At 41.4% G+C, this 22,581-nt stretch overlaps 1 protein-coding gene across 4 annotated transcripts in view; it reads left to right on the top strand.

Annotated features, from left to right (window-relative positions):
- Window positions 1–22,299, top strand: part of LOC115153569 (putative zinc finger protein 286B) — a 31,097-nt gene extending 8,798 nt beyond the window's left edge. For 2 of the 4 annotated variants that reach the window (XM_029699160.1, XM_029699156.1), the window contains exons 5-6: window positions 2,152–2,248; window positions 2,634–5,296. In XM_029699160.1, coding sequence (XP_029555020.1) covers window positions 2,155–2,248; window positions 2,634–3,514 — 975 coding nt within the window. In that variant the 5' untranslated portion in view covers window positions 2,152–2,154 and the 3' untranslated portion in view covers window positions 3,515–5,296. The other 2 variants (XM_029699161.1, XM_029699158.1) reach the window with 2 other exon arrangements.
- The last annotated feature ends 282 nt before the right edge of the window (window positions 22,300–22,581 follow it).

The following is a 22,581-nucleotide window of genomic DNA, read 5'->3' as shown; positions in this document are numbered from 1 at the left end:
AGCAAAGAAGATGAAGATTCTGTAAAACAGTCTTGTGCTGTTATGAAGGTAGATGACTAATAATGTGACAAAATGTATAATATCTCTTACCTGGGAAATGTTTACTACGGTTTCAGGCACCCTAGTTAAAATGCAGTACGTTACAGCCTTATTCTAAAATGGATTAAATATTTTCCCCCGCAACCTACACACAATACCCCATAATGACAGCAAAAACAGGATTTTAGACATTTTTGCTAATTTATTAAAAATAAACAGAAATATCTTATTTACATAAGTATTCAGAGTCTCTCCCATATTTAACCTAGATAGTTTGTGTATATGTATTGATATGTAGGCAACGTGCCTTTTTAATACATTTTTTTAATTGATGTAGTTCTTGTCTATTCATTTTATGTATTGTGTTTTGCGTGGACCCCAGGAAGAGTAGCTGCTGCTTTTGCAACAGCTAATGGGGATCCTAATAAAATACAAATACCAAGACCCTTTGCTATCAGACTCAAACTTGAGCTCAGATGCATCCTGTTTCCATTGATCATCCTTGAGATGTCTTGATTGGAGTCCACCTGTGGTAAATTCAATTGATTGGACATTATTTGGAAAGGTACACACCTGTCTATATAAGGTTCCACAGTTGACAGTGCATGTCAGAGCATAAACCAAGCCATGAGGTCGAAGGAATTGTCCGTAGAGCTTCGAGACAGGATTCTGTGGAGGCACAGATTTGGGGAAGGATGCCAAAAAATGTCTGAAGCTTCGAAGGTCCCCAAGAACACAGTGGCCTTCATCATTCTTAAATGGATGAAGTTTGGAAGCACCAAGACTCTTCCTAGAGCTGGCCGACCGGCCAAACTGAGCAATCGGCGGAGAAGGGCCTTGGTCAGGGAGGTGACCAAGAACCTGATAGTCACTCTGACAGAGCTCCACAGTTCCCCTGTGGAGATGGGAGAACCTTCCAGAAGTACAACCGTTTCTGCAGCACTCCACCAACCAGGCCTTTATAGTAGAGTGGCCAGACGGAACCACTCATCAGTAAAAGGCACATGACAGCCCGGTTGGAGTTTGCCAAAAGGCACCTGAAGGACTCTCAGGCATTGAGAAACAGGATTCTCTGGTCTGATGAAACCAATATTGAACTCTTTGGCCTGAATGTCAAGCGTCACGTCTGGAGGAAACCTGGCACCATCCCTATGGTGAATCATGGTGGTGGCAGCATAATGCTGTGGGGATGTTTTTCAGTGGCAGGGACTAGGAGACTAGTCAGGATCAAGGGAAAGATGAATGGAACAAAGTACAGAGAGATCCTTGATGAAAACCTGCTCCGGATCGTTCAGGACCGCAGACTGGGGTGAAGGTTCACCTTCCAACAGGACAATGACCCTAAGCACAAAGCCAATACAACGCAGCAGTGACTTCGGGACAGGTCTGAATGTCCTTGAATGGCCCAGCCAGAGCCCGGACTTGAACACGATCGAACATCTCTGGAGAGACCTGAAAATAGCTGTGCAGCGACGCTCCCCATCCAACCTGACAGAGCTTGAGAGGATCTGCCGAAAAGATTGGGAAAAACTCCCCAAATACAGGTGTGCCAACTTGTGGCGTCACATCCAATAAGACTTGAGGCTGTAATCACTGCCAAAGGTGCTTCAATAAAGTACTGAGTAAAGGGTCTGAATACTTATGTAAATGTGACATTTCAGTTGTTTATTTTTAATACATTTGCAAAAATGTCTAAGCTATTTTTGCTTTGTCATTATGGGGTATTGTGTGTAGATTGATGGGGGGAAATAAACAATTTAATCTGTTTTAGAATAAGGCTGTAATGTAACAATGTGGAAAAAGTCAAGGGGTCTGAATATTTTCTGAATGCACTGTATATATTTTGTCCTTGGTCTGCCATGGCTTGGAGAAACAGAATATTACAGTTCTTCAGATCACGTTGATAAGATAGTCTCGAACTGTGCTCGTCCAGTTTATTCTCCAGTGATTGAACGTTCGCCAATAGAACGGTTCATCCACTCGCCGACGTAGTCTCGTCAGGTATCCCGCAGGCCATCCTCTATAACAATACAGACCGTACTAACATAATTATCTATGAGACGTCATATTATTGAAAGCTTTTAAGAAAGAATGAATCTGGTTCCCTTACAGTATATGGTGAAGGAGATGAATAAGCCTGAGTGCATCCAATTCAAAGAGGAAAGACAGGAGGACACCATAAGCCTACAGAATGACTCAAGGACAAAAGGTGGGTGCTTATATTTGTCCTATTTCACACATGCACAAATTAATACGCATGTGTGAATTGAAAATGTGTTTTTTGCATATCCCACTCTCCCTGAGACACCCTCGGCGAGGGGTCAAGGCCATGGTCTGCCATTCAACGTTGACCGTGGAGCAATTAGGATTAAGTGCCTTGCTCAAGTGCAGATCGACAGATTTTTCACTTTGTCGGCTCAGGGAGAGTAAGTGCAATGCAGGCCTATAATAAAATGTAAAATGCCAGTCGTATGGAATGGATGATTTATCTATACTAAAAAATACCACCCCATCTTAGAATGATTTCTCCAAAAGTCAAGGAAAGGCAATTATCCACAATTTAGTATATTTTATCAATTATTTCCTCTCTATAGGCAGTGTTGAATCAGGTGCTGATGAAGACAAAAGGGGTGTGATTGGACACACTCAGACCGACAGTCTCTTTGAGGACTATGATCCGCACATCAACGCAGACCAAGAGAGGGAGCGCAAGATCCAGAAGTTTCAGCATACGAATGTTGCACACCGCCTACGGAGGCAGGGATACTCAGGCTTTTGGACACCAAGAAGCACTGAAACAGATTCTGAGGATCCAGCTTGCTCTTATTCTGAGGAAATTAGCCCCACTCATGTCAAAGCTCACACAAAGCAACAACAACAGACTTCCGTAGCTGAGGAAAGCAATTTGTTCGCTGTTGAATCTCACAATGTGAAACCAGTGTCTGCAATGCTTGATTCTGAACCCTATGAAGAAAAATATAAATCTAGCAGTAATGATAATGATTATTATGATAATGATAGCAGTAATAATTTGCATCTGCAAAACAGCATCTCTTATGAGACTAGTGAAAACTTTGGAAATCTTGCTGGGAGGTGTTTCTCTAACAGTCAAGTAAATATTAGAGGGAACACAGCAAGGCCAAAGATGGGCATAGTTCAACGCTACATGGCAGGACATAAAATGCAACACGGGGTTGGCAAGCGAGAAAAACGGTTTGTTTGTGGCTTCTGCAGAAAAAGTTTCACTTGTCCAAAGTATCTTCAGTCTCACCAGCGGGTTCACACGGGAGAAAAACCCTTCAGCTGCTCTCAGTGTGGGAAGAGGTTCGGCCAAGCTGTTTATCTGAAGAAACATCAGAACGTCCACACGGGAGAGAAACCATTTGTTTGCCCACTGTGTGGAAAGCAGTTTGCGGATGCAAGTAATCTCATCAGACACAAGAGTGTTCATACAGGAGAAAGACCCTTCATCTGAATACAATACTATGCATTGCTTGTTTTGTCACATAATCTGATATTAGTCGAAATATTCTAATTTTTGCAACCAGGAAATGACGGAGTGATTTCTGCATATTGCACCTTTTTAATATTCATATTTCAGAAGTGCTGTAAGCAATATATGAAAGGTGTAAAACAAACAGCAATTGTTACAACTATTAGTAATATGAAAAAATACTACCTCTATTTAGGAAAACCACTCGTCCAAGCCAATCACTCGAGTAAAATGATATCCTACAAAGGCTAACATATCACATTTTTCAACAATTTAAGAAATGCCACCACATTCCTGACTTTCCAGGCTCTCATCCAGTTAGGATACAGAACCAGTATCTTGTCAGCAACAGTTAATCACACCAGGCTGTTGGAAGTTCTGACATTTTCAATATAAAAGCACCCCACGTAATAGTGGAAAAGTGTCAATAACCTGTATTTATTCATGATATGAAAATACATTTTCTAAACATTAACAATGATTTATATTTGTTCATATTTAAGTGACATCTGCATTAAATGTGGATTTTAAATTGTTTTCTAAGGTCAAATAAAGAATAACATTTCTGTATGCAGAACATACAAATATTGCACTGTACAGGAAAAAATGTTGAAACCAGGGTCCAGTCTACTCACTATAGTCCCTAGAATACAAAATAGATGAGTTTGAACAAAAATCTAGGTCATAAGAAGTGTTGCTGGATTTTTACTCCTCCCCCTCCATAGCCTCCAATGCAATTCACTGTATTTGGAATACATATTGGACTGTAGAGAATACACTTTACACCCTGTCTCAAATAAACTGGGGTGGAAAAAATACTCAGTAGGGTCTCTACTAACCAAATATGGTAGTCTGGACCCTGATTTTATGGACACACAATCGATTGTTTTCCCCGCACATTGATACATTTGTACTGTATAATGTCCAGGCACCCCACATTAAGCTGTTTGACCACAGTAAAAGTCCAGTAATACTTGCTATGACCTAGCTTTTTGTTCAAAGTCATTTGTTTTGTATTCTAGGGACTCTAGTGAGTAGACTGGACCCTGGTTTCATGGACACACAATCAATATTTTTCCCTGTACAGTGTAATATTTGTACCGTATAGTGTCCAGGCATCCCATTTCAAGCTGTTTGACCACAGTAAAAGTCCAACAACACTTCCTTTTACCTAGATTTTTGTTCACTCACCATTTGTATTCTAGGGACTCTAGTGAGTAGACTGGACCCTGGTTTTATGGACACACAATCAATAGTTTTTCCCTGTACAGTGCAATTTGTTTGTGCAATACAACAAAAATACAGTAAGACTTTGCTTAAACACTACATTTCAAAATTGCATCCTTGAACAATAGCACCAGTAAATTAACAAGATGTATATAATAAAAATGCTTTATCTTTATTTTATTGAAGGTTTTTTAACCAGTAGACTATTATGTTCCTTACATTAATTTACTTAAGCTCCAACCATTTTTCAATGAGCTGCAATTTATATTTTTTCTTATATAAAGTAGAAACTCTTTTTAGTTTAGAGTTTTCCCCAATGTAGTTATAATTTTGTAACAATTTTAATATTATGTACTTTGCAAAGCTGCAAAAAATATTGATTTTGAATCATACACAGCGTTTTACTGCAGACTTTTATTTTGAAGGCCAAATACAAAAAACGGAAGTCTTAATGTGGCTAGATGAAGCTACATGTTGCTGCTATATCTGGAGTCCCGTGGGTAAAGAGTTGAACAATAAAAAAAACATCCCACGTTATGTCAAGATCATGACTTATTTATCTCATGAGCACTACATAACAAAAGTTGTTTTGTCGAGATACGAGATAGAAAAGTTCCAAGCATAATCCATTAATTTGTTCGGATGCACGATCACATCATGAAGGAGTCCTGTGACTGCTTTGATCAAAAATCTGGGCATTTAAGCCCTGAACGATGCCGGACAGTCAGGCCTGACTCCCAGGCTTCGTTCAGCCCCCAAGACCACTGCATGTCAAATCAAATCAAATGTATTTGTCACATACACATGGTTAGCAGGTGTTAATGCAAGCGTAGCGAAATGCTTGTGCTTCTAGTTCCGACCTTGCAGAAATATCTAACAAGTAATATAACCTAACAATTTCACAACAACTACCTTATACACACAAGTGTAAAGGAATGAATACGAATATGTACATAAAAATATATAAATGAGTGATGGCCGAACGGCATAGGCAAGATGTAATAGATGGTATGGAGTACAGTATATACATATGAGATGAGTATTGTAGGGTATGAAAACATATAAAGCGGCATTGTTTAAGGTGGCTAGTGATACATTACATCAAGATGCAGTAGATGGAATAGAGTACAGTATATACATATGAGATGAGTAATGTAGGTTATGAAAACATATAAAGTGGCATTGTTTAAAGTGGCTAGTGATACATCTAATTACATCAAGATGGCAAGATGCAGTAGATGGTATGGCGTACAGTATATACATATGAGATTAATAATGTAGGTTATGTAAACATTATCTAATATAAATAATATAAAGTGGCAAGTGATAAATTGATTACATACATTTTCCCATTATAAAAGTGGCTTGAGTTGAGTCAGTATGTTGGCAGCAGCCACTCAATGTTAGTGATGGCTGTTTAACAGTCTGATGGCCTTGAGATAGAAGCTGTTTTTCAGTCTCTCGGTCCCAGCTTTGATGCACCTGTACTGACCTCGCCTTCTGGATGTTAGCGGGGTGACCAGGCAGTGGCTCGGGTGGTTGCTGTCCTTGATGATCTTTTTGGCCTTCCTGTGACATCGGATGGTGTAGGTGTCCTGGAGGGCAGGTAGTTTGCACCCGGTGATGCATTGTGCAGACCTCACTACCCTCTGGAGAGCCTTCCGGTTATGGGCGGAGCAGCTGCCATACCAGGCGGTGATACAGCCCGACAGGATGCTCTCGATTGTGCATCTGTAAAGGTTTGTGAGTGTTTTTGGTGACAAGCCACATTTCTTCAGCCTCCTGAGGTTGAAGAGGCGCTGCTGCGCCTTCTTCACCACGCTGTCTGTGTGGGTGGACCATTTCAGTTTGTCCGTGATGTGTACGCCGAGGAACTTAAAACTCTCCACCCTCTCCACTACTGTCCCGTCAATGTAGATAGGGGGCTGCTCCCTCTGCTGTTTCCTGAAGTCCACGATCATCTCTTTTGTTTTGTTGACATTGAGTGCGAGGTTATTTTCCTGACACCACAATCCGAGGGCCCTCACCTCCTCCCTGTAGGCCGTCTCGTCGTTGTTGGTAATCAAGCCTACCACTGTAGTGTCGTCTGCAAACTTGATGATTGAGTTGGATGCGTGCATGGCCACGCAGTCGTGGGTGAACAGGGAGTACAGAAGAGGGCTGAGAACGCACCCTTGTGGGGACCCAGTGTTGAGGATCAGCGGGGTGGAGATGTTGTTACCTACCCTCACCACCTGGGGGCGGCCCGTCAGGAAGTCCAGGACCCAGTTGCACAGGGCGGGGTCGAGACCCAGGGTCTCGAGTCTTAATGACGAGTTTGGAGGGTACTATGGTGTTAAATGCTGAGCTGTAATCGATGAACAGCATTCTTACATAGGTATTCCTCTTGTCCAGATGGGTTAGGGCAGTGTGCAGTGTGATGGCGATTGCGTCGTCTGTGGACCTATTGGGTCGGTAAGCAAATTGGAGTGGGTCTAGGGTGTCAGGTAGGGTGAAGGTGATATGATCCTTGACTACTCTCTCAAAGCACTTCATGATGATGGAAGTGAGTGCTACAGGGCGATAGTCATTTAGCTCAGTTACCTTAGCTTTCTTGGGAACAGGAACAATGGTGGCCCTCTTGAAGCATGTGGGGACAGCAGACTGGGATAAGGATTGATTGAATATGTCCGTAAACACACCAGTCAGCTGGTCTGCACATGCTCTGAGGACGTGGCCGGGGATGCCGTCTGGGCCTGCAGCCTTGCGAGGGTTAACACGTTTAAATGTTTTACTCGCGTTGGCTGCAGTGAACGAGAGCCCGCAGGTTTTGGTAGCAGGCCGTGTTAGTGGCACTGTATTGTCCTCAAAGCGAGCAAAAAACTTGTTTAGTCTGTCTGAGAGCAAGGCATCGTGATCCGCGACGGGGCTGATTTTTCTTTTGTAGTCCGTGATTGACTGTAGACCCTGCCACATACCTCTCGTGTCTGAGCCGTTGAATTGCGACTCCACTTTGTCTCTGTACTGACGCTTAGCTTGTTTGATTGCCTTGCGGAGGGAATAGCTACACTGTTTATATTCGGTCATGTTTCCAGTCACTTTGCCCTGATTAAAAACAGTGGTTCGCGCGTTCAGTTTTGCGCGAATGCTGCCATCAATCCACGGTTTCTGAAAGGCCGCTCAGCAAGGAAGAAGCCACTGCTCCAAAACAGCCATAAAAAAGCCAGACTACGGTTTGCAACTGCACATGGTGACAAAGATCGTACTTTTTGGAGAAATGTCCTCTGGTCTGATGAAACAAACTGTTTGGCCATAATGACCATCGTTATGTTTAGAGGCTTGCAAGCCGAAGAACACCATCCCAACCATGAAGCACAGGGGTGGCAGCATCATGTTGTGGGGGTGCTTTGCTGTAGGAGGGACTGGTGCACTTCACAAAATCATCCTGAGGAAGTAAAATTATGTGGATATATTGAAGCAACATCTCAAGACAGCAGTCAGGAAGTTAAAGCTTGGTCGCAAATGGGTCTTCCAAATGGACAATGACTCCAAGCATGCTTCCAAAGTTGTGGCAAAATGGCTTAAGGACAACAAAGTCAAGGCATTGGAGTGGCCATCACAAAACCCTGACCTCAATCCTATAGAAAATTTGTGAGCAGAACTGAAAAAGTGTGTGTGAGCAAGGAGGCCTACAATCCTGACTCAGTTACACCAGCTCTGTCAGGAGGAATGGGCCAAAATTCACCCAACTTATTGTGGGAAGCTTGTGGAAGGCTACCTGAAACGTTTGACCCAAGTTAAACTATTTAAAGGCAATGCTACCAAATACTAATTCATTGTACGTAAACCTCTGACCCACTGGGAATGTGATGAAAGAAATAAAAGCTGAAATATATAATTCTCTCTACTATTATTCTGACATTTCACATTCTTAAAATAAAGTGGTGATCCTAACTGACCTAAGACAGGGAATTTTTACTAGGATTAAATGTCAGGAATTGTGAAAAACTGAGTTTAAATGTATTTGGCTAAGGTGTATGTAAACTTCAGACCTCAACTGTATATGCCTCGTCACAATTATATCTCGGAGCTCTACGGACGGTTTCTTTGACTTCATGGTATAGTTTCTGGTCTGGCATTCACTGTCGACAGGTGTGTTTCTTTCTAAACCATGTCCAAACAATTGAATTGGCAACAGGTGGACTCCAAACAAGTTGTAGTGACATCTCAAGGATGATCAAAGAAAATTGGATGCACCTCAGCTCAATTTGGAGTGTTATAGAAAAGGGGTGTGAATACTTGTGTAAATGAGATTTTTCTGTATTTCATTTTCTAAAAAGATGTTTTCACTTTGTCATTATTCTCATGCCCTAATCTGTTTCACCTGTCTTTGTGATTGTCTCCACCCACCTCCAGGCGTCACCCGTTTTCCCCATTAGTCCCAGGGTATTTATTCCAGTGTTCCCTGTTTGTCTGTTGCCAGTTCGTCTTGTCAAGTCAACCAGTGTGTTTTTTCCGTGCTTCTGCTTTTTCTTATCTCTCTATGATACAGTATGTGTATAATTAGAATGGACACTTCATGTTTTGTGGATAATATTTACAGTGCGTGAACTGTGGCGGTCAGAAAATTTAATCAGCGGTGACTGCCAAGCAAATAACTGCTGGTCTCACGGTAATTGACCGTTAATTAACATAAACACATTTATCATCTCCTGGCTTCCACACAGCCTTTGGAACATCTACATTTTAAAAAGTCTAATAACTCCATATAAAATTGCCTACACCTTCACAATAAATCAGTTATTTATTATAGACGGGTCTAAATAAACATGATATGAAGAATATGCAGTCTATTTCAGAAAAACCGAATAGCATGTGTTAGGTCCTGATCTGGCTATGCCATATGGCTGTAGGCTATACTAGTTCATTTAGCAGACAAGATTTGCTTAAAATTCTGTGGAACAGATTATTGTATGAAGAATACAACAATTGAACAAAGCTGAATTGAATAGAAAGGTGAATGTTCCATTGGCGGGAAAACGCCATTATCAAAAGTGACCGCAAATGCGATTATGCGTGTAATGCTTTTATTATAAAGGTGCATTTTTATGGTGAAAATAATCTTCCCCAAACATTAAACTCATGCGCTGCTTATGTATGCAAGGTAGGCTCTACACCCCTTATAAAGTGTATTAATGTGCTTAATTTTAAGTTATATGACCACTTTAGTTGTGATACAAACATTATCAAAACATATAGGCCTATGTGTGCAACTATTATTAGAAAAAGTTGCGAAAAAATTGGCATTGTTTCTTACCTTAGGCTGGGCATTATTCACAAGTGATAATATATCATTCACAAGTGAAAGGCTAATATTGTCACCCATCACAATTTTATTGATTTAATCTTGTCTTTACATATACTAAATAATATACAGTACCAGTCAAATGTTTGGACACACCTACTCATTCAAGGGTTTTTCTTTATTGTTACTATTTTCTACATTGTAGAATATTAGTGAGGACATCAAAACTACGAAATAACACATATGGAATCATGTAGTAACCAAAAAAGTGTTAAACATATCTAAATATATTTTAGATTCTTCAAAGTAGCCACCCTTTGCCTTGATGACAGCTTTGCACACTCTTGGCATTCTTTCAACCAGCTTCACCTGAAATGCTTTTGCAACAGTCTTGAAGGAGTTCCTACATATGCTGAGCACTTGTTGGCTGCTTTTCCTTCACTCTGCGGTCCAACTCATCCCAAACCATCTCAATTAGACGGTAGCGTCTCACCTGGCCAACATCTGGTGAAATTGCAGAGTGCGAAATTCAAAAATACCAAATTCAAATATTTAACATTCTTGAAAATGTGTTATACATCAAAATAAAGCTTAACTTCTTGTTAGTCCAGCCGCTGGGTCAGATTTCAAAAAGGCTTTACGGTGAAAGCAAACCATGCGATTATCTGAGGACAGCGCCCCCATACAAACACATGTAAATCATATTTCAACCAGGCAGGTGCGCCACAAAAGTCAGAAATAGCGATATAATTAATGCCTTACCTTTTGAAGATCTTCTTCTGCTGGCACTCCAAAATGTCCCAGAAACATCACAAATGGTCCTTTTGTTCGATAATGTCCTTCTTTATGTCCCAAAATTGTCAATTTATTTGGCACGTTTGATTCAGAAATACAGTGGTTTCAACTTGCCCAACATGCCTACAAAGTATCTAATAAGTTACCTGTAAACTTGGTCCAAACATGTCACACAATGTTCCTAATCCAATTTCAGGTACCCTAAAACGTAAATAATCGATAAAATTTAAGACGGAATAAACTGTTTCTAATACCGGATAAAAACAACGTGAAGCATGCTCCAGTTCACGCGTACCAAAACAGTAGAGTCCACCTGGAGTGACACTTAAAATGAATAGGACTACTTCTTTATTTCTCAAAAGAAAAACATCAAAGAATTTCTAAAGACTGTTGACATCTAGTGGAAGCCATAGGAACTGCAACCAGGTTCCTAATAATAAGGGTATCCCATAGAAAATCATTGAAAAATCCAATGACCTCAATTTTTTCCCCCTGGATGGTTTGTCCTCGGGGTTTCGCCTGCCATATCAGTTCTGTTATACTCACAGACATTATTTGAACAGTTTTAGAAACTTTAGAGTGTTTTCTATCCAAATCTACCAATTATATGCATATCCTAGCTTCTGGGCCTGAGTAACAGGCCGTTTACTTTGGGCACGCTTTTCATCCGGAGGTGAAAATACTGCCCCCTACCCAAGAGAGGTTAACATCTCGGACTCAGCGACCGCCTGCAGGGAGAAACGTTGTTATCGGGGCAGAGGAAAAAGAAGGAGGAGCATCGGGGCTAGTCGCATTAGAAGGGGTGGGAGATGGGGAAATGTTGGATGGCAAGGAGGCATGGCTGAGTCAAATAGGAATCCTGACTTAATGAAGTGGTGATTAAAGAGCTCAGCCATGTGCTTCTTGTCAGTAACAACCACATCATCAACTTTAAGGGACATGGGCAGCTGTGAGGAGGGTTTATTCTCCAGGTCTTTAACCATTTTCTATAACTTCTTGGGGTTAGACCCACAGAGAGAAAACTGCTCCTTAAAGTAACTAACTTTGGCCTTCCGTTTTGCCTGCGTGCACTTATTTCTCATTTGCCTGAACGAGAGCCAGTCAGCCTGAGTGTGTGTGTGCCGAGTGTTTCGACAAATGCAATTCTTGAGGTGGAGTAACTCTGCAAGATCACGGTCGAAGCAGGGGCTGAACCTGTTTTTAATTCTCATTTTCTTTTTGGAGGTGTGTTTGTTAACTGTCGTTTCTCTTTGCTCATTTGAGCTGTTCTTGCCGTAATATGGACCTGGTCTTTTACCAAATAGGGCTATCTTCTGTATACCACCCCTACTGTGTCACAACACAATTTCACTTCTAGATTAGACTACTGGAATGCTCTACTTTCTGGTTACCCGGATAAAGCACTAAATACACTTAAATTAGTGCTAAACACGGCTGCAAGAATCTTGACTAGAACCAAAAAAGAATCTCATTATTACGCCAGTGCTAGCCTCTCTACACTGGCTTCCTGTTAAGGCTAGGGCTGATTTTAAGGTTTTACTACTAACCTACAAAGCTTGCTCCTACCTATCTCTCTGATTTGGTCCTGCCGTACATACCTACTCGTACGCTACGGTCACAAGACGCAGGCCTCCTTATTGTCCCTAGAATTTCTAAGCAAACAGCTGGAGGCAGGGCTTCCTCCTATGGAGCTCCATTTTTATGGAACGGTCTGCCTATCCATGTGAGAGATACAGTCTCGGTCTCAACCTTTAAGTCTTTATTGAAGACTCATCTCTTCAATAGGTCCTATGATTGAGTGTAGTCTAGCCCAGGGATGTGAAGGTGAAAGGAAACGCACTGGAGCGATGAACCGCACTTGCTGTCTCCACCGGGATTCTCTGCCTCTAACCCTATTACGGGGGCTGAATCACTGGCTTACTGGTGCTCTTCCATGCCGTCCCGAGGAGGGGTACGTCACTTGAGTGGGTTGAGTCACTTACGTAATCTTCCTGTCCGGGTTCGCGCCCACCCTCGGGTTCGTGCCGTGGGGGAGATCTTCGTGGGCTATACTGTCTCAGGGTAGTAAGTTTGTGGTTGAAGATATCCCTCTACTGGTGTGGGGGCTGTGCTTTGGCAAAGTGGGTTATATACTGCCTGGTTGGCCCTGTCCGAGGGTATCGTCGGATGGGGCCACAGTGTCTCCTGACCCCTCCTGTCTCAGCCTCCAGTATTTATGCTGCAATAGTTTGTGTCGGTCTGGGTCAGTCTGTTATATCTGGAGTATTTCTCCTGTCTTTTCCGGTGTCCTGTGTAAATGTAAGTATGCTCCCTCTAATTCCCTCTCTCTCTTTCCATCCCCTCCCGGAGGACCTGAGCCCTGGGACCATGCCTCAGGACTACCTGGCCTGATGACCTTGCTGCCCCCAGTCCACCTGGTCGTACTGCTGCTCCAGTTTCAACTGTTCTGCCTGCGGCTATGGAACCCTGACCTTGTCCCGGACCTGCTGTTTTCGACTCTCTCTCTCTACCGCACCTGCTGTCTCGAACTCTGAATGCTCGGGAATGAAAAGCTAACTGACATTTACTCCTGATGTGCTGACCTGTTGCACCCTCTACAACCACTTATTATGGTCATCTATGAGCATTTGAACATCTTGGCCATGTACTGTTATAATCTAAACCCGGCACAACCAGAAGAGGACTGGCCACCCCTCAGAGCATGGTTCCTCTCTAGGTTTCTTCCTAGATTCCTGCCTTTCTAGGGAGTTTTTCCTAGCCACCGTGCTTCTACATCTGCATTGCTTGCTGTTTGGGGTTTTAGGCTGGGTTTATGTGGAGTACTTTATGACCTCAACTGATGTAAAAAGGGTTTTAAAAATACATTTGCTTGATTGGTCAGTTAAGTTGGCTAATGTTCTCAACATTTATCTGGCTAACTAACCTCAAACTTCCAAATGCCAGTTGTTTTTCGGTTACAGCTCACGAAGTACACTTCATCACCTTCTCACCCCCGTCTCCGTGATCAGGCTTCTCACCTACCTCTTCGTTATCGTTCAGGGGATGTGCTGCTGTAACTGGCAAACTGCCTTTCCACTCTCCGCTGTCTTTCCAGAGTGTACGTAGATGCTGTAACTAGCAAATTGGTTGTCTCTTCTCTCTTCAGTCGCATTCTGTTATGTGAACGATTGGCTGAGCCTTCGACACAGACAGTATTGCTCCAAACGCGCATCACTCGTTCGCATACAGCAAGTAGTAATCCAAAGCCCCCCCCCCCGTCCAAACTTTTCTCACCGGACCTATTTTCTCAAGTCACCTATTTTGGATTCAAAACAGCGAATTTCGCCCGAAAGGTGACTAGTTTGCATCCCTGATAAAGGTATCCGGATCTGGCCGTAAGCTCCCAGATAAGTAAGGCCAGGCCAGTTGTGTGTTTCTGCCCTACATTTTACCACACAACCCAGTTGTTAGTGATGCTAATGTCGTGTTTGATTTTTTTATTGTGTCGGGTCTTTTTAATCTGGTTGTGAACTGGGTAGGCAGAATGATGGATATGTTTGAGATGTTTTTAAATGGTTTCTGAAGTACAGGGACAGAAAATACTTAATGGTGTTGAATGACCTTTGTCCTGACTTTCAGGTGAGGCCTGATCGACCTAACTTGAAATGATAGACATTAGGTGAGATTTAAGTATAATATAAATGAGGGACACCTGTCTCTAGTCTATTTTACCATTACCTTATGGGATACAATTATTTCCTTATGGAATTATCAAGTGTTGTAATTCTTAATTCTAATTTGATTTGTTATTCTAATTTAAAAAAAAATTTTGTAACAGTAATTTTTGGGGAATTTCACAATTTTCACCCATATTAACCTCTATGGGCTAGGTGGGACGTTAGCGTCCCACTCTATTCAACAGCCAGTGGAATCGCGTGGCGCAAAAAACAAATACCTCAAATGCAATAATTTCAATATTTCAAACATATGACTATTTTACACCATTTGAAAGATAAGATTCTCGTTAATCTAACCACATTGTCCGATTTCAAAAAGGCTTTACAGCAAAAGCAAAATATTTGATTATGTTAGGAGAGTACATAGACACAAATAACCACACAGCCATTTTTCAAGCAAGCATATATCACAAAAACCAAAAACACAGCTAAATGCAGCACTAACCTTTGATGATCTTCATCAGATGACACTCCTAGGACATTATGTTATACAATACATGCATGTTTTGTTCAATCAAGTTCATATTTATATCAAAAAACTGCTTTTTACATTGGCGTGTGATGTTCAGAAATTGTATTCCCACCGAAAACTTCTGGTGAATTTACAAAACTACTCATGATAAACGCTGACAAAATACATAAGAATTATAGATACAGAACTCCTTTATGCAATCGCTATGTCAGATTTTAAAATAGCTTTTCGGCAAAAGCACATTTTGCAATATTCTGAGTACATAGCTCAGCCATCACGGCTAGCTAATTTGACATCCACCAAGTTTGGCCCTCACCAAATACTATTAGAAAAATTGGATTACCTTTGCTGTTCTTCGTCAGAATGCACTCCCAGGACTGCTACTTCCACAGCAAATGTTGTTTTTGTTACAAATAATCCATAGTTATGTGCAAATATCCCCGTTTTGTTCGTGCGTTCAGGTCACTATCCAAAGGGTAACGCGCGAGCGCATTTCGAGACAAATTTCAAAATGTTCCTTTACCGTACTTAGAAGCATGTCAAACGCTGTTTAAAATCAATTTTTATGGTATTTTTCTTGTAAAATAGCGATAATATTCTAACCGGACAATGCTGTATTCATTCAAAAAGGAAGAGAAAAAATGTTGAGGTCTCGTGAACGCGCATTTCCCATCTCTTAGCCACCAGGCAGTCCACTGACAAACTGTGCTCCGGTACTCTGCCCGGAGACAGGAGACGAGTCAATCCGGTTTCTGAAGGCTTTAGAGAGCCAATGGAAGCCTTAGAAAGTGTCATGTAACAGCTAAGATACTGTAATTTCGATAGAGATGCAACAGAAGGACTACAAATTGTCAGACAGGCCACTTCCTGCTTGGAATTTTCTCAGGTTTTTGCCTGCCATATGAGTTCTGTTATACTCACAGACACCATTCAAACAGTTTTAGAAACTTTAATAATATGCATATTCTCGTTTCTGGGAAAGAGTAGTAACCAGTTTAATTCGGGTACATTTTTTTATCCGGCCGTGAAAATACTGCCCCCTAGCCCAGACAGGTTAAGAGAGACAAAGCAAAAAAACAGCACTCACTTACACATGCCTGCGCATATATATATATATATATACATACATACATACATACATACATACATACATACATACATACATACATACACCATCTTCCTCTCCCCGCTTGGCGATTCTCTCACCCCATTCCCATCATTGCGTCTCTCAATACAAACAGAAATTAAACAAAAAAGCTCAGTTTAAACCAAGAAGTTAGGTTCCTCACATGGAACGTACAGTGTAATTCTGAAATGCATAGCTCACCACCATTCTAAGAGAATCCTTGCAGCATAATAGCTGATACCTCAGGTTCTAGGTAATTTAGATAAGGTTCCCATACTTTGTAGGACTGATCTGTTTTAGAATGCAATTTACATGTCAGATATTCTAGTGGCACCCATTCAAATAGTATCTTATGCCAGTCTTTAATAGAAGGAACCTTATCACTAATCCACTGTAAAAGGATGTTTTTCCTCACTGCGAAGGTAAGGATGTTGTAAAGCCTCCTCTTACCCACAGAAGTAACATGCCTACTAGGGAGACCTAACAGTAAAGAAACTGGGTCCAATTCTATATCAACCCCTAGGATCTTTTCAATTTCTTGCAGAAAACCAGACCAGTATCTTTGTATTTTGGTACATGACCATAAACAATGTGTTAGGGTGCCTGTATCAGTTTTACTTTAAGACACGGAGGAGAAGAAGAAGAAGGGGGGCTAAAAGCATGTCTGCGATTTGGGGATATATGCAATCTGTGTATTATTCTTAATTGGATTCCTCTAGTACGATTACATATAGATATTGTTTTTGCATATCTCCAAATGTCCTCCCACATCTCTTTGTCAATAGTAACAGACAATAATTTCTCCCACACTTGTTTTACCCTCTGTGTGTAGACAGCATATGTTTGAAAAATTGAAGTTTTTGGATTTTCGAGGAGTTTGTATTTCGCGCCACGCCCTATCATTGGATATTGGAGTGGTGTTCCGCTAGCGGAACGTCTAGATGTAAGAGGTTATTAAACCAGAAGATAATCGGCCTATACTATAATATAATATATAATGTTATAATATAGGAAAGTTATATTAGGAAAATTATAACTTTGTAATCTGAATATTTTCCTTGGTGCCCCGATCTCCTAGTTAATTACAGTTAAACGATTAATCAGTTTAATCGCGTGATAATAATAACAGGGAGTTATTTTGATAAACATGTCTTCAGTTAATGGTGCCCAAAGACACGACAAGAGCGATGGGCTCTGTCCAGCTTCACACGACCAGCCTTAGTGTCCATTTGCAGGTAGCCAGGGATCCATTCCTCAAAAACATTTACTGAACGTGTCCCTTCAGAATTTTCCGGGAGTCCCACAACACGGATATTGCATCTGCGTCCTCGATTATCCAAGTCGTCAATGTGCTCCGCCATTTCGCACACCTGTTTCTCAAGTGCTTTTATCTTAGTGTCCATAGATGTAGTTGAAGTTTCCACAGTAGCATTTCTTCCTTCTGCCTCATCCACACATTTGACAACCCTCTGTAGTTCAGCTGAATGGCCTGCTATTGCTTCCATGTCCTATCCCACCGATCACTTTAGTAATGTTATCCGTCATCCTTTGAATCACCAGGTCCATTGTACCTGGATCCGCAATGGTGTAAGTTTGGATAACGTTAGCTAGCTCCTCCTGCACATCTACAGCGATGGTGGTTTTGGTCGAGTTCTTAGTAGTTCTGTTGGGCATGTTGTCGGAGACTTTTGAGAAATAGCCATCAAGACTCATTGTAGGATAACTTATTTAGCCAATTCTACCACTTTTTCAAGCTAGGAGATTAATGTAAAAATATAAATTTACGAATGACATGGGAGCTTGCTGAAACACAGTGTTCTCTCTACGGCGCCATTTTGTCCCCCCCTAATTTGTTTATTTTTGATGTGTTTTTTGTTGTTGCATGAATCACGATGTGAGTCGTGTTCAAAGGGGAAATTACCGTTCCCTGGGGCCCTGGCCCTGTTGTAAATATGCAAATGGTTTTTGTTTAGTCTGCAAATAAAATAAAAAGATATGTTGATAATGGTTGACAATTACTCCAAATGGATTGAGGTTTTCCCCACCTTAAGTGATGTATTAAGGCTGTTGTTCTGGTTCTTGTTTTATGTCTTTGTTTCAATACAAATCTTACCAGATTGGGTCTGCTGTGTTGTCGGGATTTCTCCCTAAGGGTTAGCGCTCTAACTCCCTGACCCGGTAACTCTGTGGTGAGGTCGCCAGTATGATAAGGGAGTATAAGCCAATTTGGAAAATGGTTTCAACAGTGTGTTGTTATGCTCTTGGACATTTGTCTTAGAGATTTTGGTATTAATAAAATTGGGAATGTAAAAATTTGTCATACGGTGAATAGTTGGTCTGGATTTCCAGAATCAGAAATGTCTTAAACTGTTGTTTTGCTCTGTCCTCTCTCGGATTATGGCGAAGTGACCACAGATGGTGTCTTGATGCATGGAAGGGATAATTTGACCAAGAATAGTGTGAACCTAACCTGCTGAAGAAATAGTGACAAAGGCATTCACTACGACCTTGTCTTTCACCACTTCTACCTGTGATCTGAGTCCGAGCCAGCAACCTGTGTACGAGCGGCAGGAGTGGGGCATGAATCCTGAGACTGTGCCTGTGGAGTGAGCAGGGAAAGGGATCAAGTTCAAACTCCTCTCATGCTGCTGGTGCACTGGTTGGAAAATAGACCAGACAGAATAGACTGTACAGAATGGTGGTGGTGGCTCAGGTGAGAGATTTGTGTGCTTGGGAAAATCTTATTATTCCCCAGATAGTGAAGCCGGGACATTATCATGGGCCATCAGCTGTGACAGGCATGAGTTACATATGTGCCGTTGGGAAGATGAACTGTAACGCTATCTGAAGAAGAAAATTAAGATACAACAGAAGATGAGTGCCGGGAAGAAGGGGGGGTGGTCAACTGTGCCCGTGAATTGATTTAGGGTTGCCCTAAACTGTTTATTTGTGGTATTAGGTTGATTTTGGAGGTCTAAACACAGGGAAAATCATTGTAATTTAGGTTAAAAATGCATTGAGATACCGATCTGTCATTAACATGCCACTCGCGACAGTAAAACAGGGACAAACGGGGTCCGTAATGAGAAAAGTTAATATCTGTAATATAAGTAGTACATACTGTTTATGTATTTTCCCTGTTTGTAAATGTACATTCTAACAGTGTCAGTTGAGGGTCTTGAATTTGAGTGATAGACTCAATGTGAAGCACTAAGGACTGTCATTCTAAATTTGGGTTGGATAAGTTATGAAGTGTTTAATAATGATTCGGAAAGGAGAGAAAGAGAGACGCTGCCCCTAAGCTGTGAGGAGAGCACAAAGTGAACGGAGTGTGCACTACTCAGATTTATTGAGTCTAGGGAGGATTTCGTCCCAGGAAACCTTCTGTTAGTGTCCTCTGAGAGGGAGGTTATTAGAGAACCACTAAAACAGATGATAGCTTGGGTTAACTATGAGGGGGTATTTGATAGTAGGGGTTTAATTTTACCATGCCATCAGATTCCTAATGTTAAAGCGTATCAATACATATGGCTTGCTGGATGATACAGTACAATTAATTACGTACAAGGCTCATAGTCTGTCTTGCTTTGACACCCGAGGATGAAGACTAGCATTCCATTGGCATAGAACAGAACGGATGGACGGTTCTTTCCCCAGTCTTATTCGCATCAAGGGTGGTGTGAAATTATTAAACATGTATTTTCTATATCTATATCCACAGTAAAACGAGTCCTATATCGACATAACCTGAAAGGCCGCTCAGCAAGGAAGAAGCCACTGCTCCAAAACCACCATTAAAAAAAGCCAGACTACGGTTTGGAACTGCACACGGGGACAAAGATCATACTTTCTGAAGAAATGTCCTCTGGCCTGATGAAACAAAAACAGAACTGTTTGGCCATAATGACCATTGTTATGTTTGGAGGAAAAATGGGGAGGCTTGCTAGCCGAAGAACAGCATCCCAACCATGAAGCACGGGGGTTGCAGCATCATGTTGTGGGGGTGCTTTTCTGCAGGAGGGACTGGTGCACTTCACAAAATAGATGGCATCATGAGGAGGGATAATTATGTGGATATATTGAAGCAACATCTCAAGACATCAGTCAGGAAGTTAAAGCTTGGTCGCAAATGGGTCTTCCAAAAGGACAATGACCACAAGCATACTTCCAAAGTTGTGGAAAAATGGCTTAAGGACAACAAAGTCAAGGTATTGGAGTGGCCATCACAAAGCCCTGACCTCAACCCTATAGAAAATTTGTGGCCAGAACTGAAAAAGAGTATGTGAGCATGGAGGCCTACAAACCTGACTCAGATAACCAGCTCTGTCAGGAGGAATGGGCCAAAATTCACCCAACTTATTGTGGGAAGCTTGTGGAAGGCTACCTGACATGTTTGACCCAAGTTAAACCATTTTTAAAGGTAATGCTACCAAACACAAATTGAGTGTATGTAAACCTCTGACCCACTGGGAATGTGATGAAAGAAATACAAGCTGAAATAAATAATTCTCTCTACTGTAATTCTGACATTTCAGGGACAGGGAATTTTTACTCATTAAATGTCAGGAATTGGGAAAAACTGAGCTTAAATGTATTTGGCTAAGGTGTATGTAAGCTTCTAACTTCAACTGTATGTTTTCTAGGTGTCATGGAACGAGTGATCATTGTTCCAGAGGAGGGATTGTTGGAAATTGACTTTAGAAGTGACTAATGTGTTATGGGTAAGATGGAATGATTTATGTGCAAATGTATTTGTGGCTGGAGGCAAGGTATTGGAGACAGGATGTTTGCATAAGGGTGTTAATTGCAGTCTGGCAAGACCATATCAGTGTATTATGTGGAGTCCCAAAAACCAAGGCATTAACATTATAGGGAATTGGGAGAGCGGAATGGAATGTGACTAAGGAGATCTGTGTGGCTCATAAATTAAGGAAGGAGGTAGTATACCACTCCGCTGTGTATAATGATATCAGGAAATAGCTCGTAGGAGAGGAAGGACAGCTAACTGCACAATATAGAGACTACGAAGTTAAATTGAAAGTCACACACACCCAGATCATGGTGGGAGTAGCAGAGATAGTGTGATCATTTCAGACACCATTGTCAAATTTCAATGATGGGTTCGTCAAAGGTACAATGCTTATGGATGCTATAGTAATAGCATGGAACTGGACTATAGTGCAAATTAGGAGATTTTGAAGTTTTCATCATGGGCAGTATTAGTAGTAGCAGGGGTTACCTTAGTGGCATTGTTGGTTGGGATATCATCTTCTGAGGGCATTGATGTGAAATGTATGTACAGTGCTGAGTTACCTCAAGATGAGGTAAAGTTGATTAGGGCCACCGCACGTGTATATCGATCGGGTGGCCATGGAGGAGATGGGGAGCGAAGTGAAAATTACATGGCTTGGGAACACCTCTTGGAACCTGTGGCCGGACGGGGGAAGACTGGGTGAAAGCATGAGGTTTTTTAGGGCCTTCATTTTTGTGGTCCCCAGCAGAACAGTATCCTGAAGGTATAGTCAGGTGAAGAGTGGGAATCGTCATGTTATCAAACTTTGGTTTTTCTTATATAATTATGCATAGCTTAGCACATTTTTAATACTTGTTATATTTTGTTTTTTCTTTTCAAGTCTTGTTATCACTCTCTTAGGAACCAGAAGGAGAAAAATAAAATAAAAAATTGTTTATGTAATTTCCAAGTTTATATAATGTTGAACAGTGGAATTATTGTTCAAAAACGGGGGACTGATGGGTTCTGACTTCTAAACTTGAAAATATGACATATCCTTATTCATGTCACTGAGGGATAGAGGGGAATGCAGAATGTTAACATTCTGTCAGAACATGTTATTGTTAGACATCAGGTATCCTATGGAAAAGAGAAGGTCCACAGTCTGTTACAAGTCAACAGGACAGCCGTGAGTTGGGGAGGAGTGAGGAATTTGGGCCGAGGTCAGGTCAGATGAAGTGAGAAAGAACAGGCATCACTAAAGTCCAGTCTAGCAACCGAGATGTATTGACTGTCCAGATGTTTAAGGAGGAGACTCAGCATAGGACGAAGGTTAAATACCAGTGCTTGTGTAAATATGTCTTTGTCTTATGCAACTGTGACCTAGTGGGTGAATAAATTTGGTTTGAGCTTTACTAGTCGTCTGAGTTTTTACTCTATTTATTTAGAACCTAACACTGGTAATGTGAATGTGTCTTTCAAATCTTGGAATGTTCTTAAACCATTATTGTCCATGATATCTGCAAGGGTACGGATGCCACATCTGAACCATTGGCGGGGATGCAAAAGGCCGCCCTCCAGATCACAAGGCGTTATTGTGAAATACTGGAGTATGGACAAGCCATTTTGATTCCCAGTTACATTGTTTTTCAATAATAGGACCAAAGCGTAGTTTACATTGTTTAAGGTGTGTGTGT

Source organism: Salmo trutta, chromosome 18, assembly GCF_901001165.1.
Source record: "Salmo trutta chromosome 18, fSalTru1.1, whole genome shotgun sequence".
NCBI classification, from domain to species: domain Eukaryota; kingdom Metazoa; phylum Chordata; class Actinopteri; order Salmoniformes; family Salmonidae; genus Salmo; species Salmo trutta.
The sequence above is the reverse complement of the archived record's forward strand: the minus strand, read 5'-3'. Positions and strand labels throughout refer to the sequence as shown.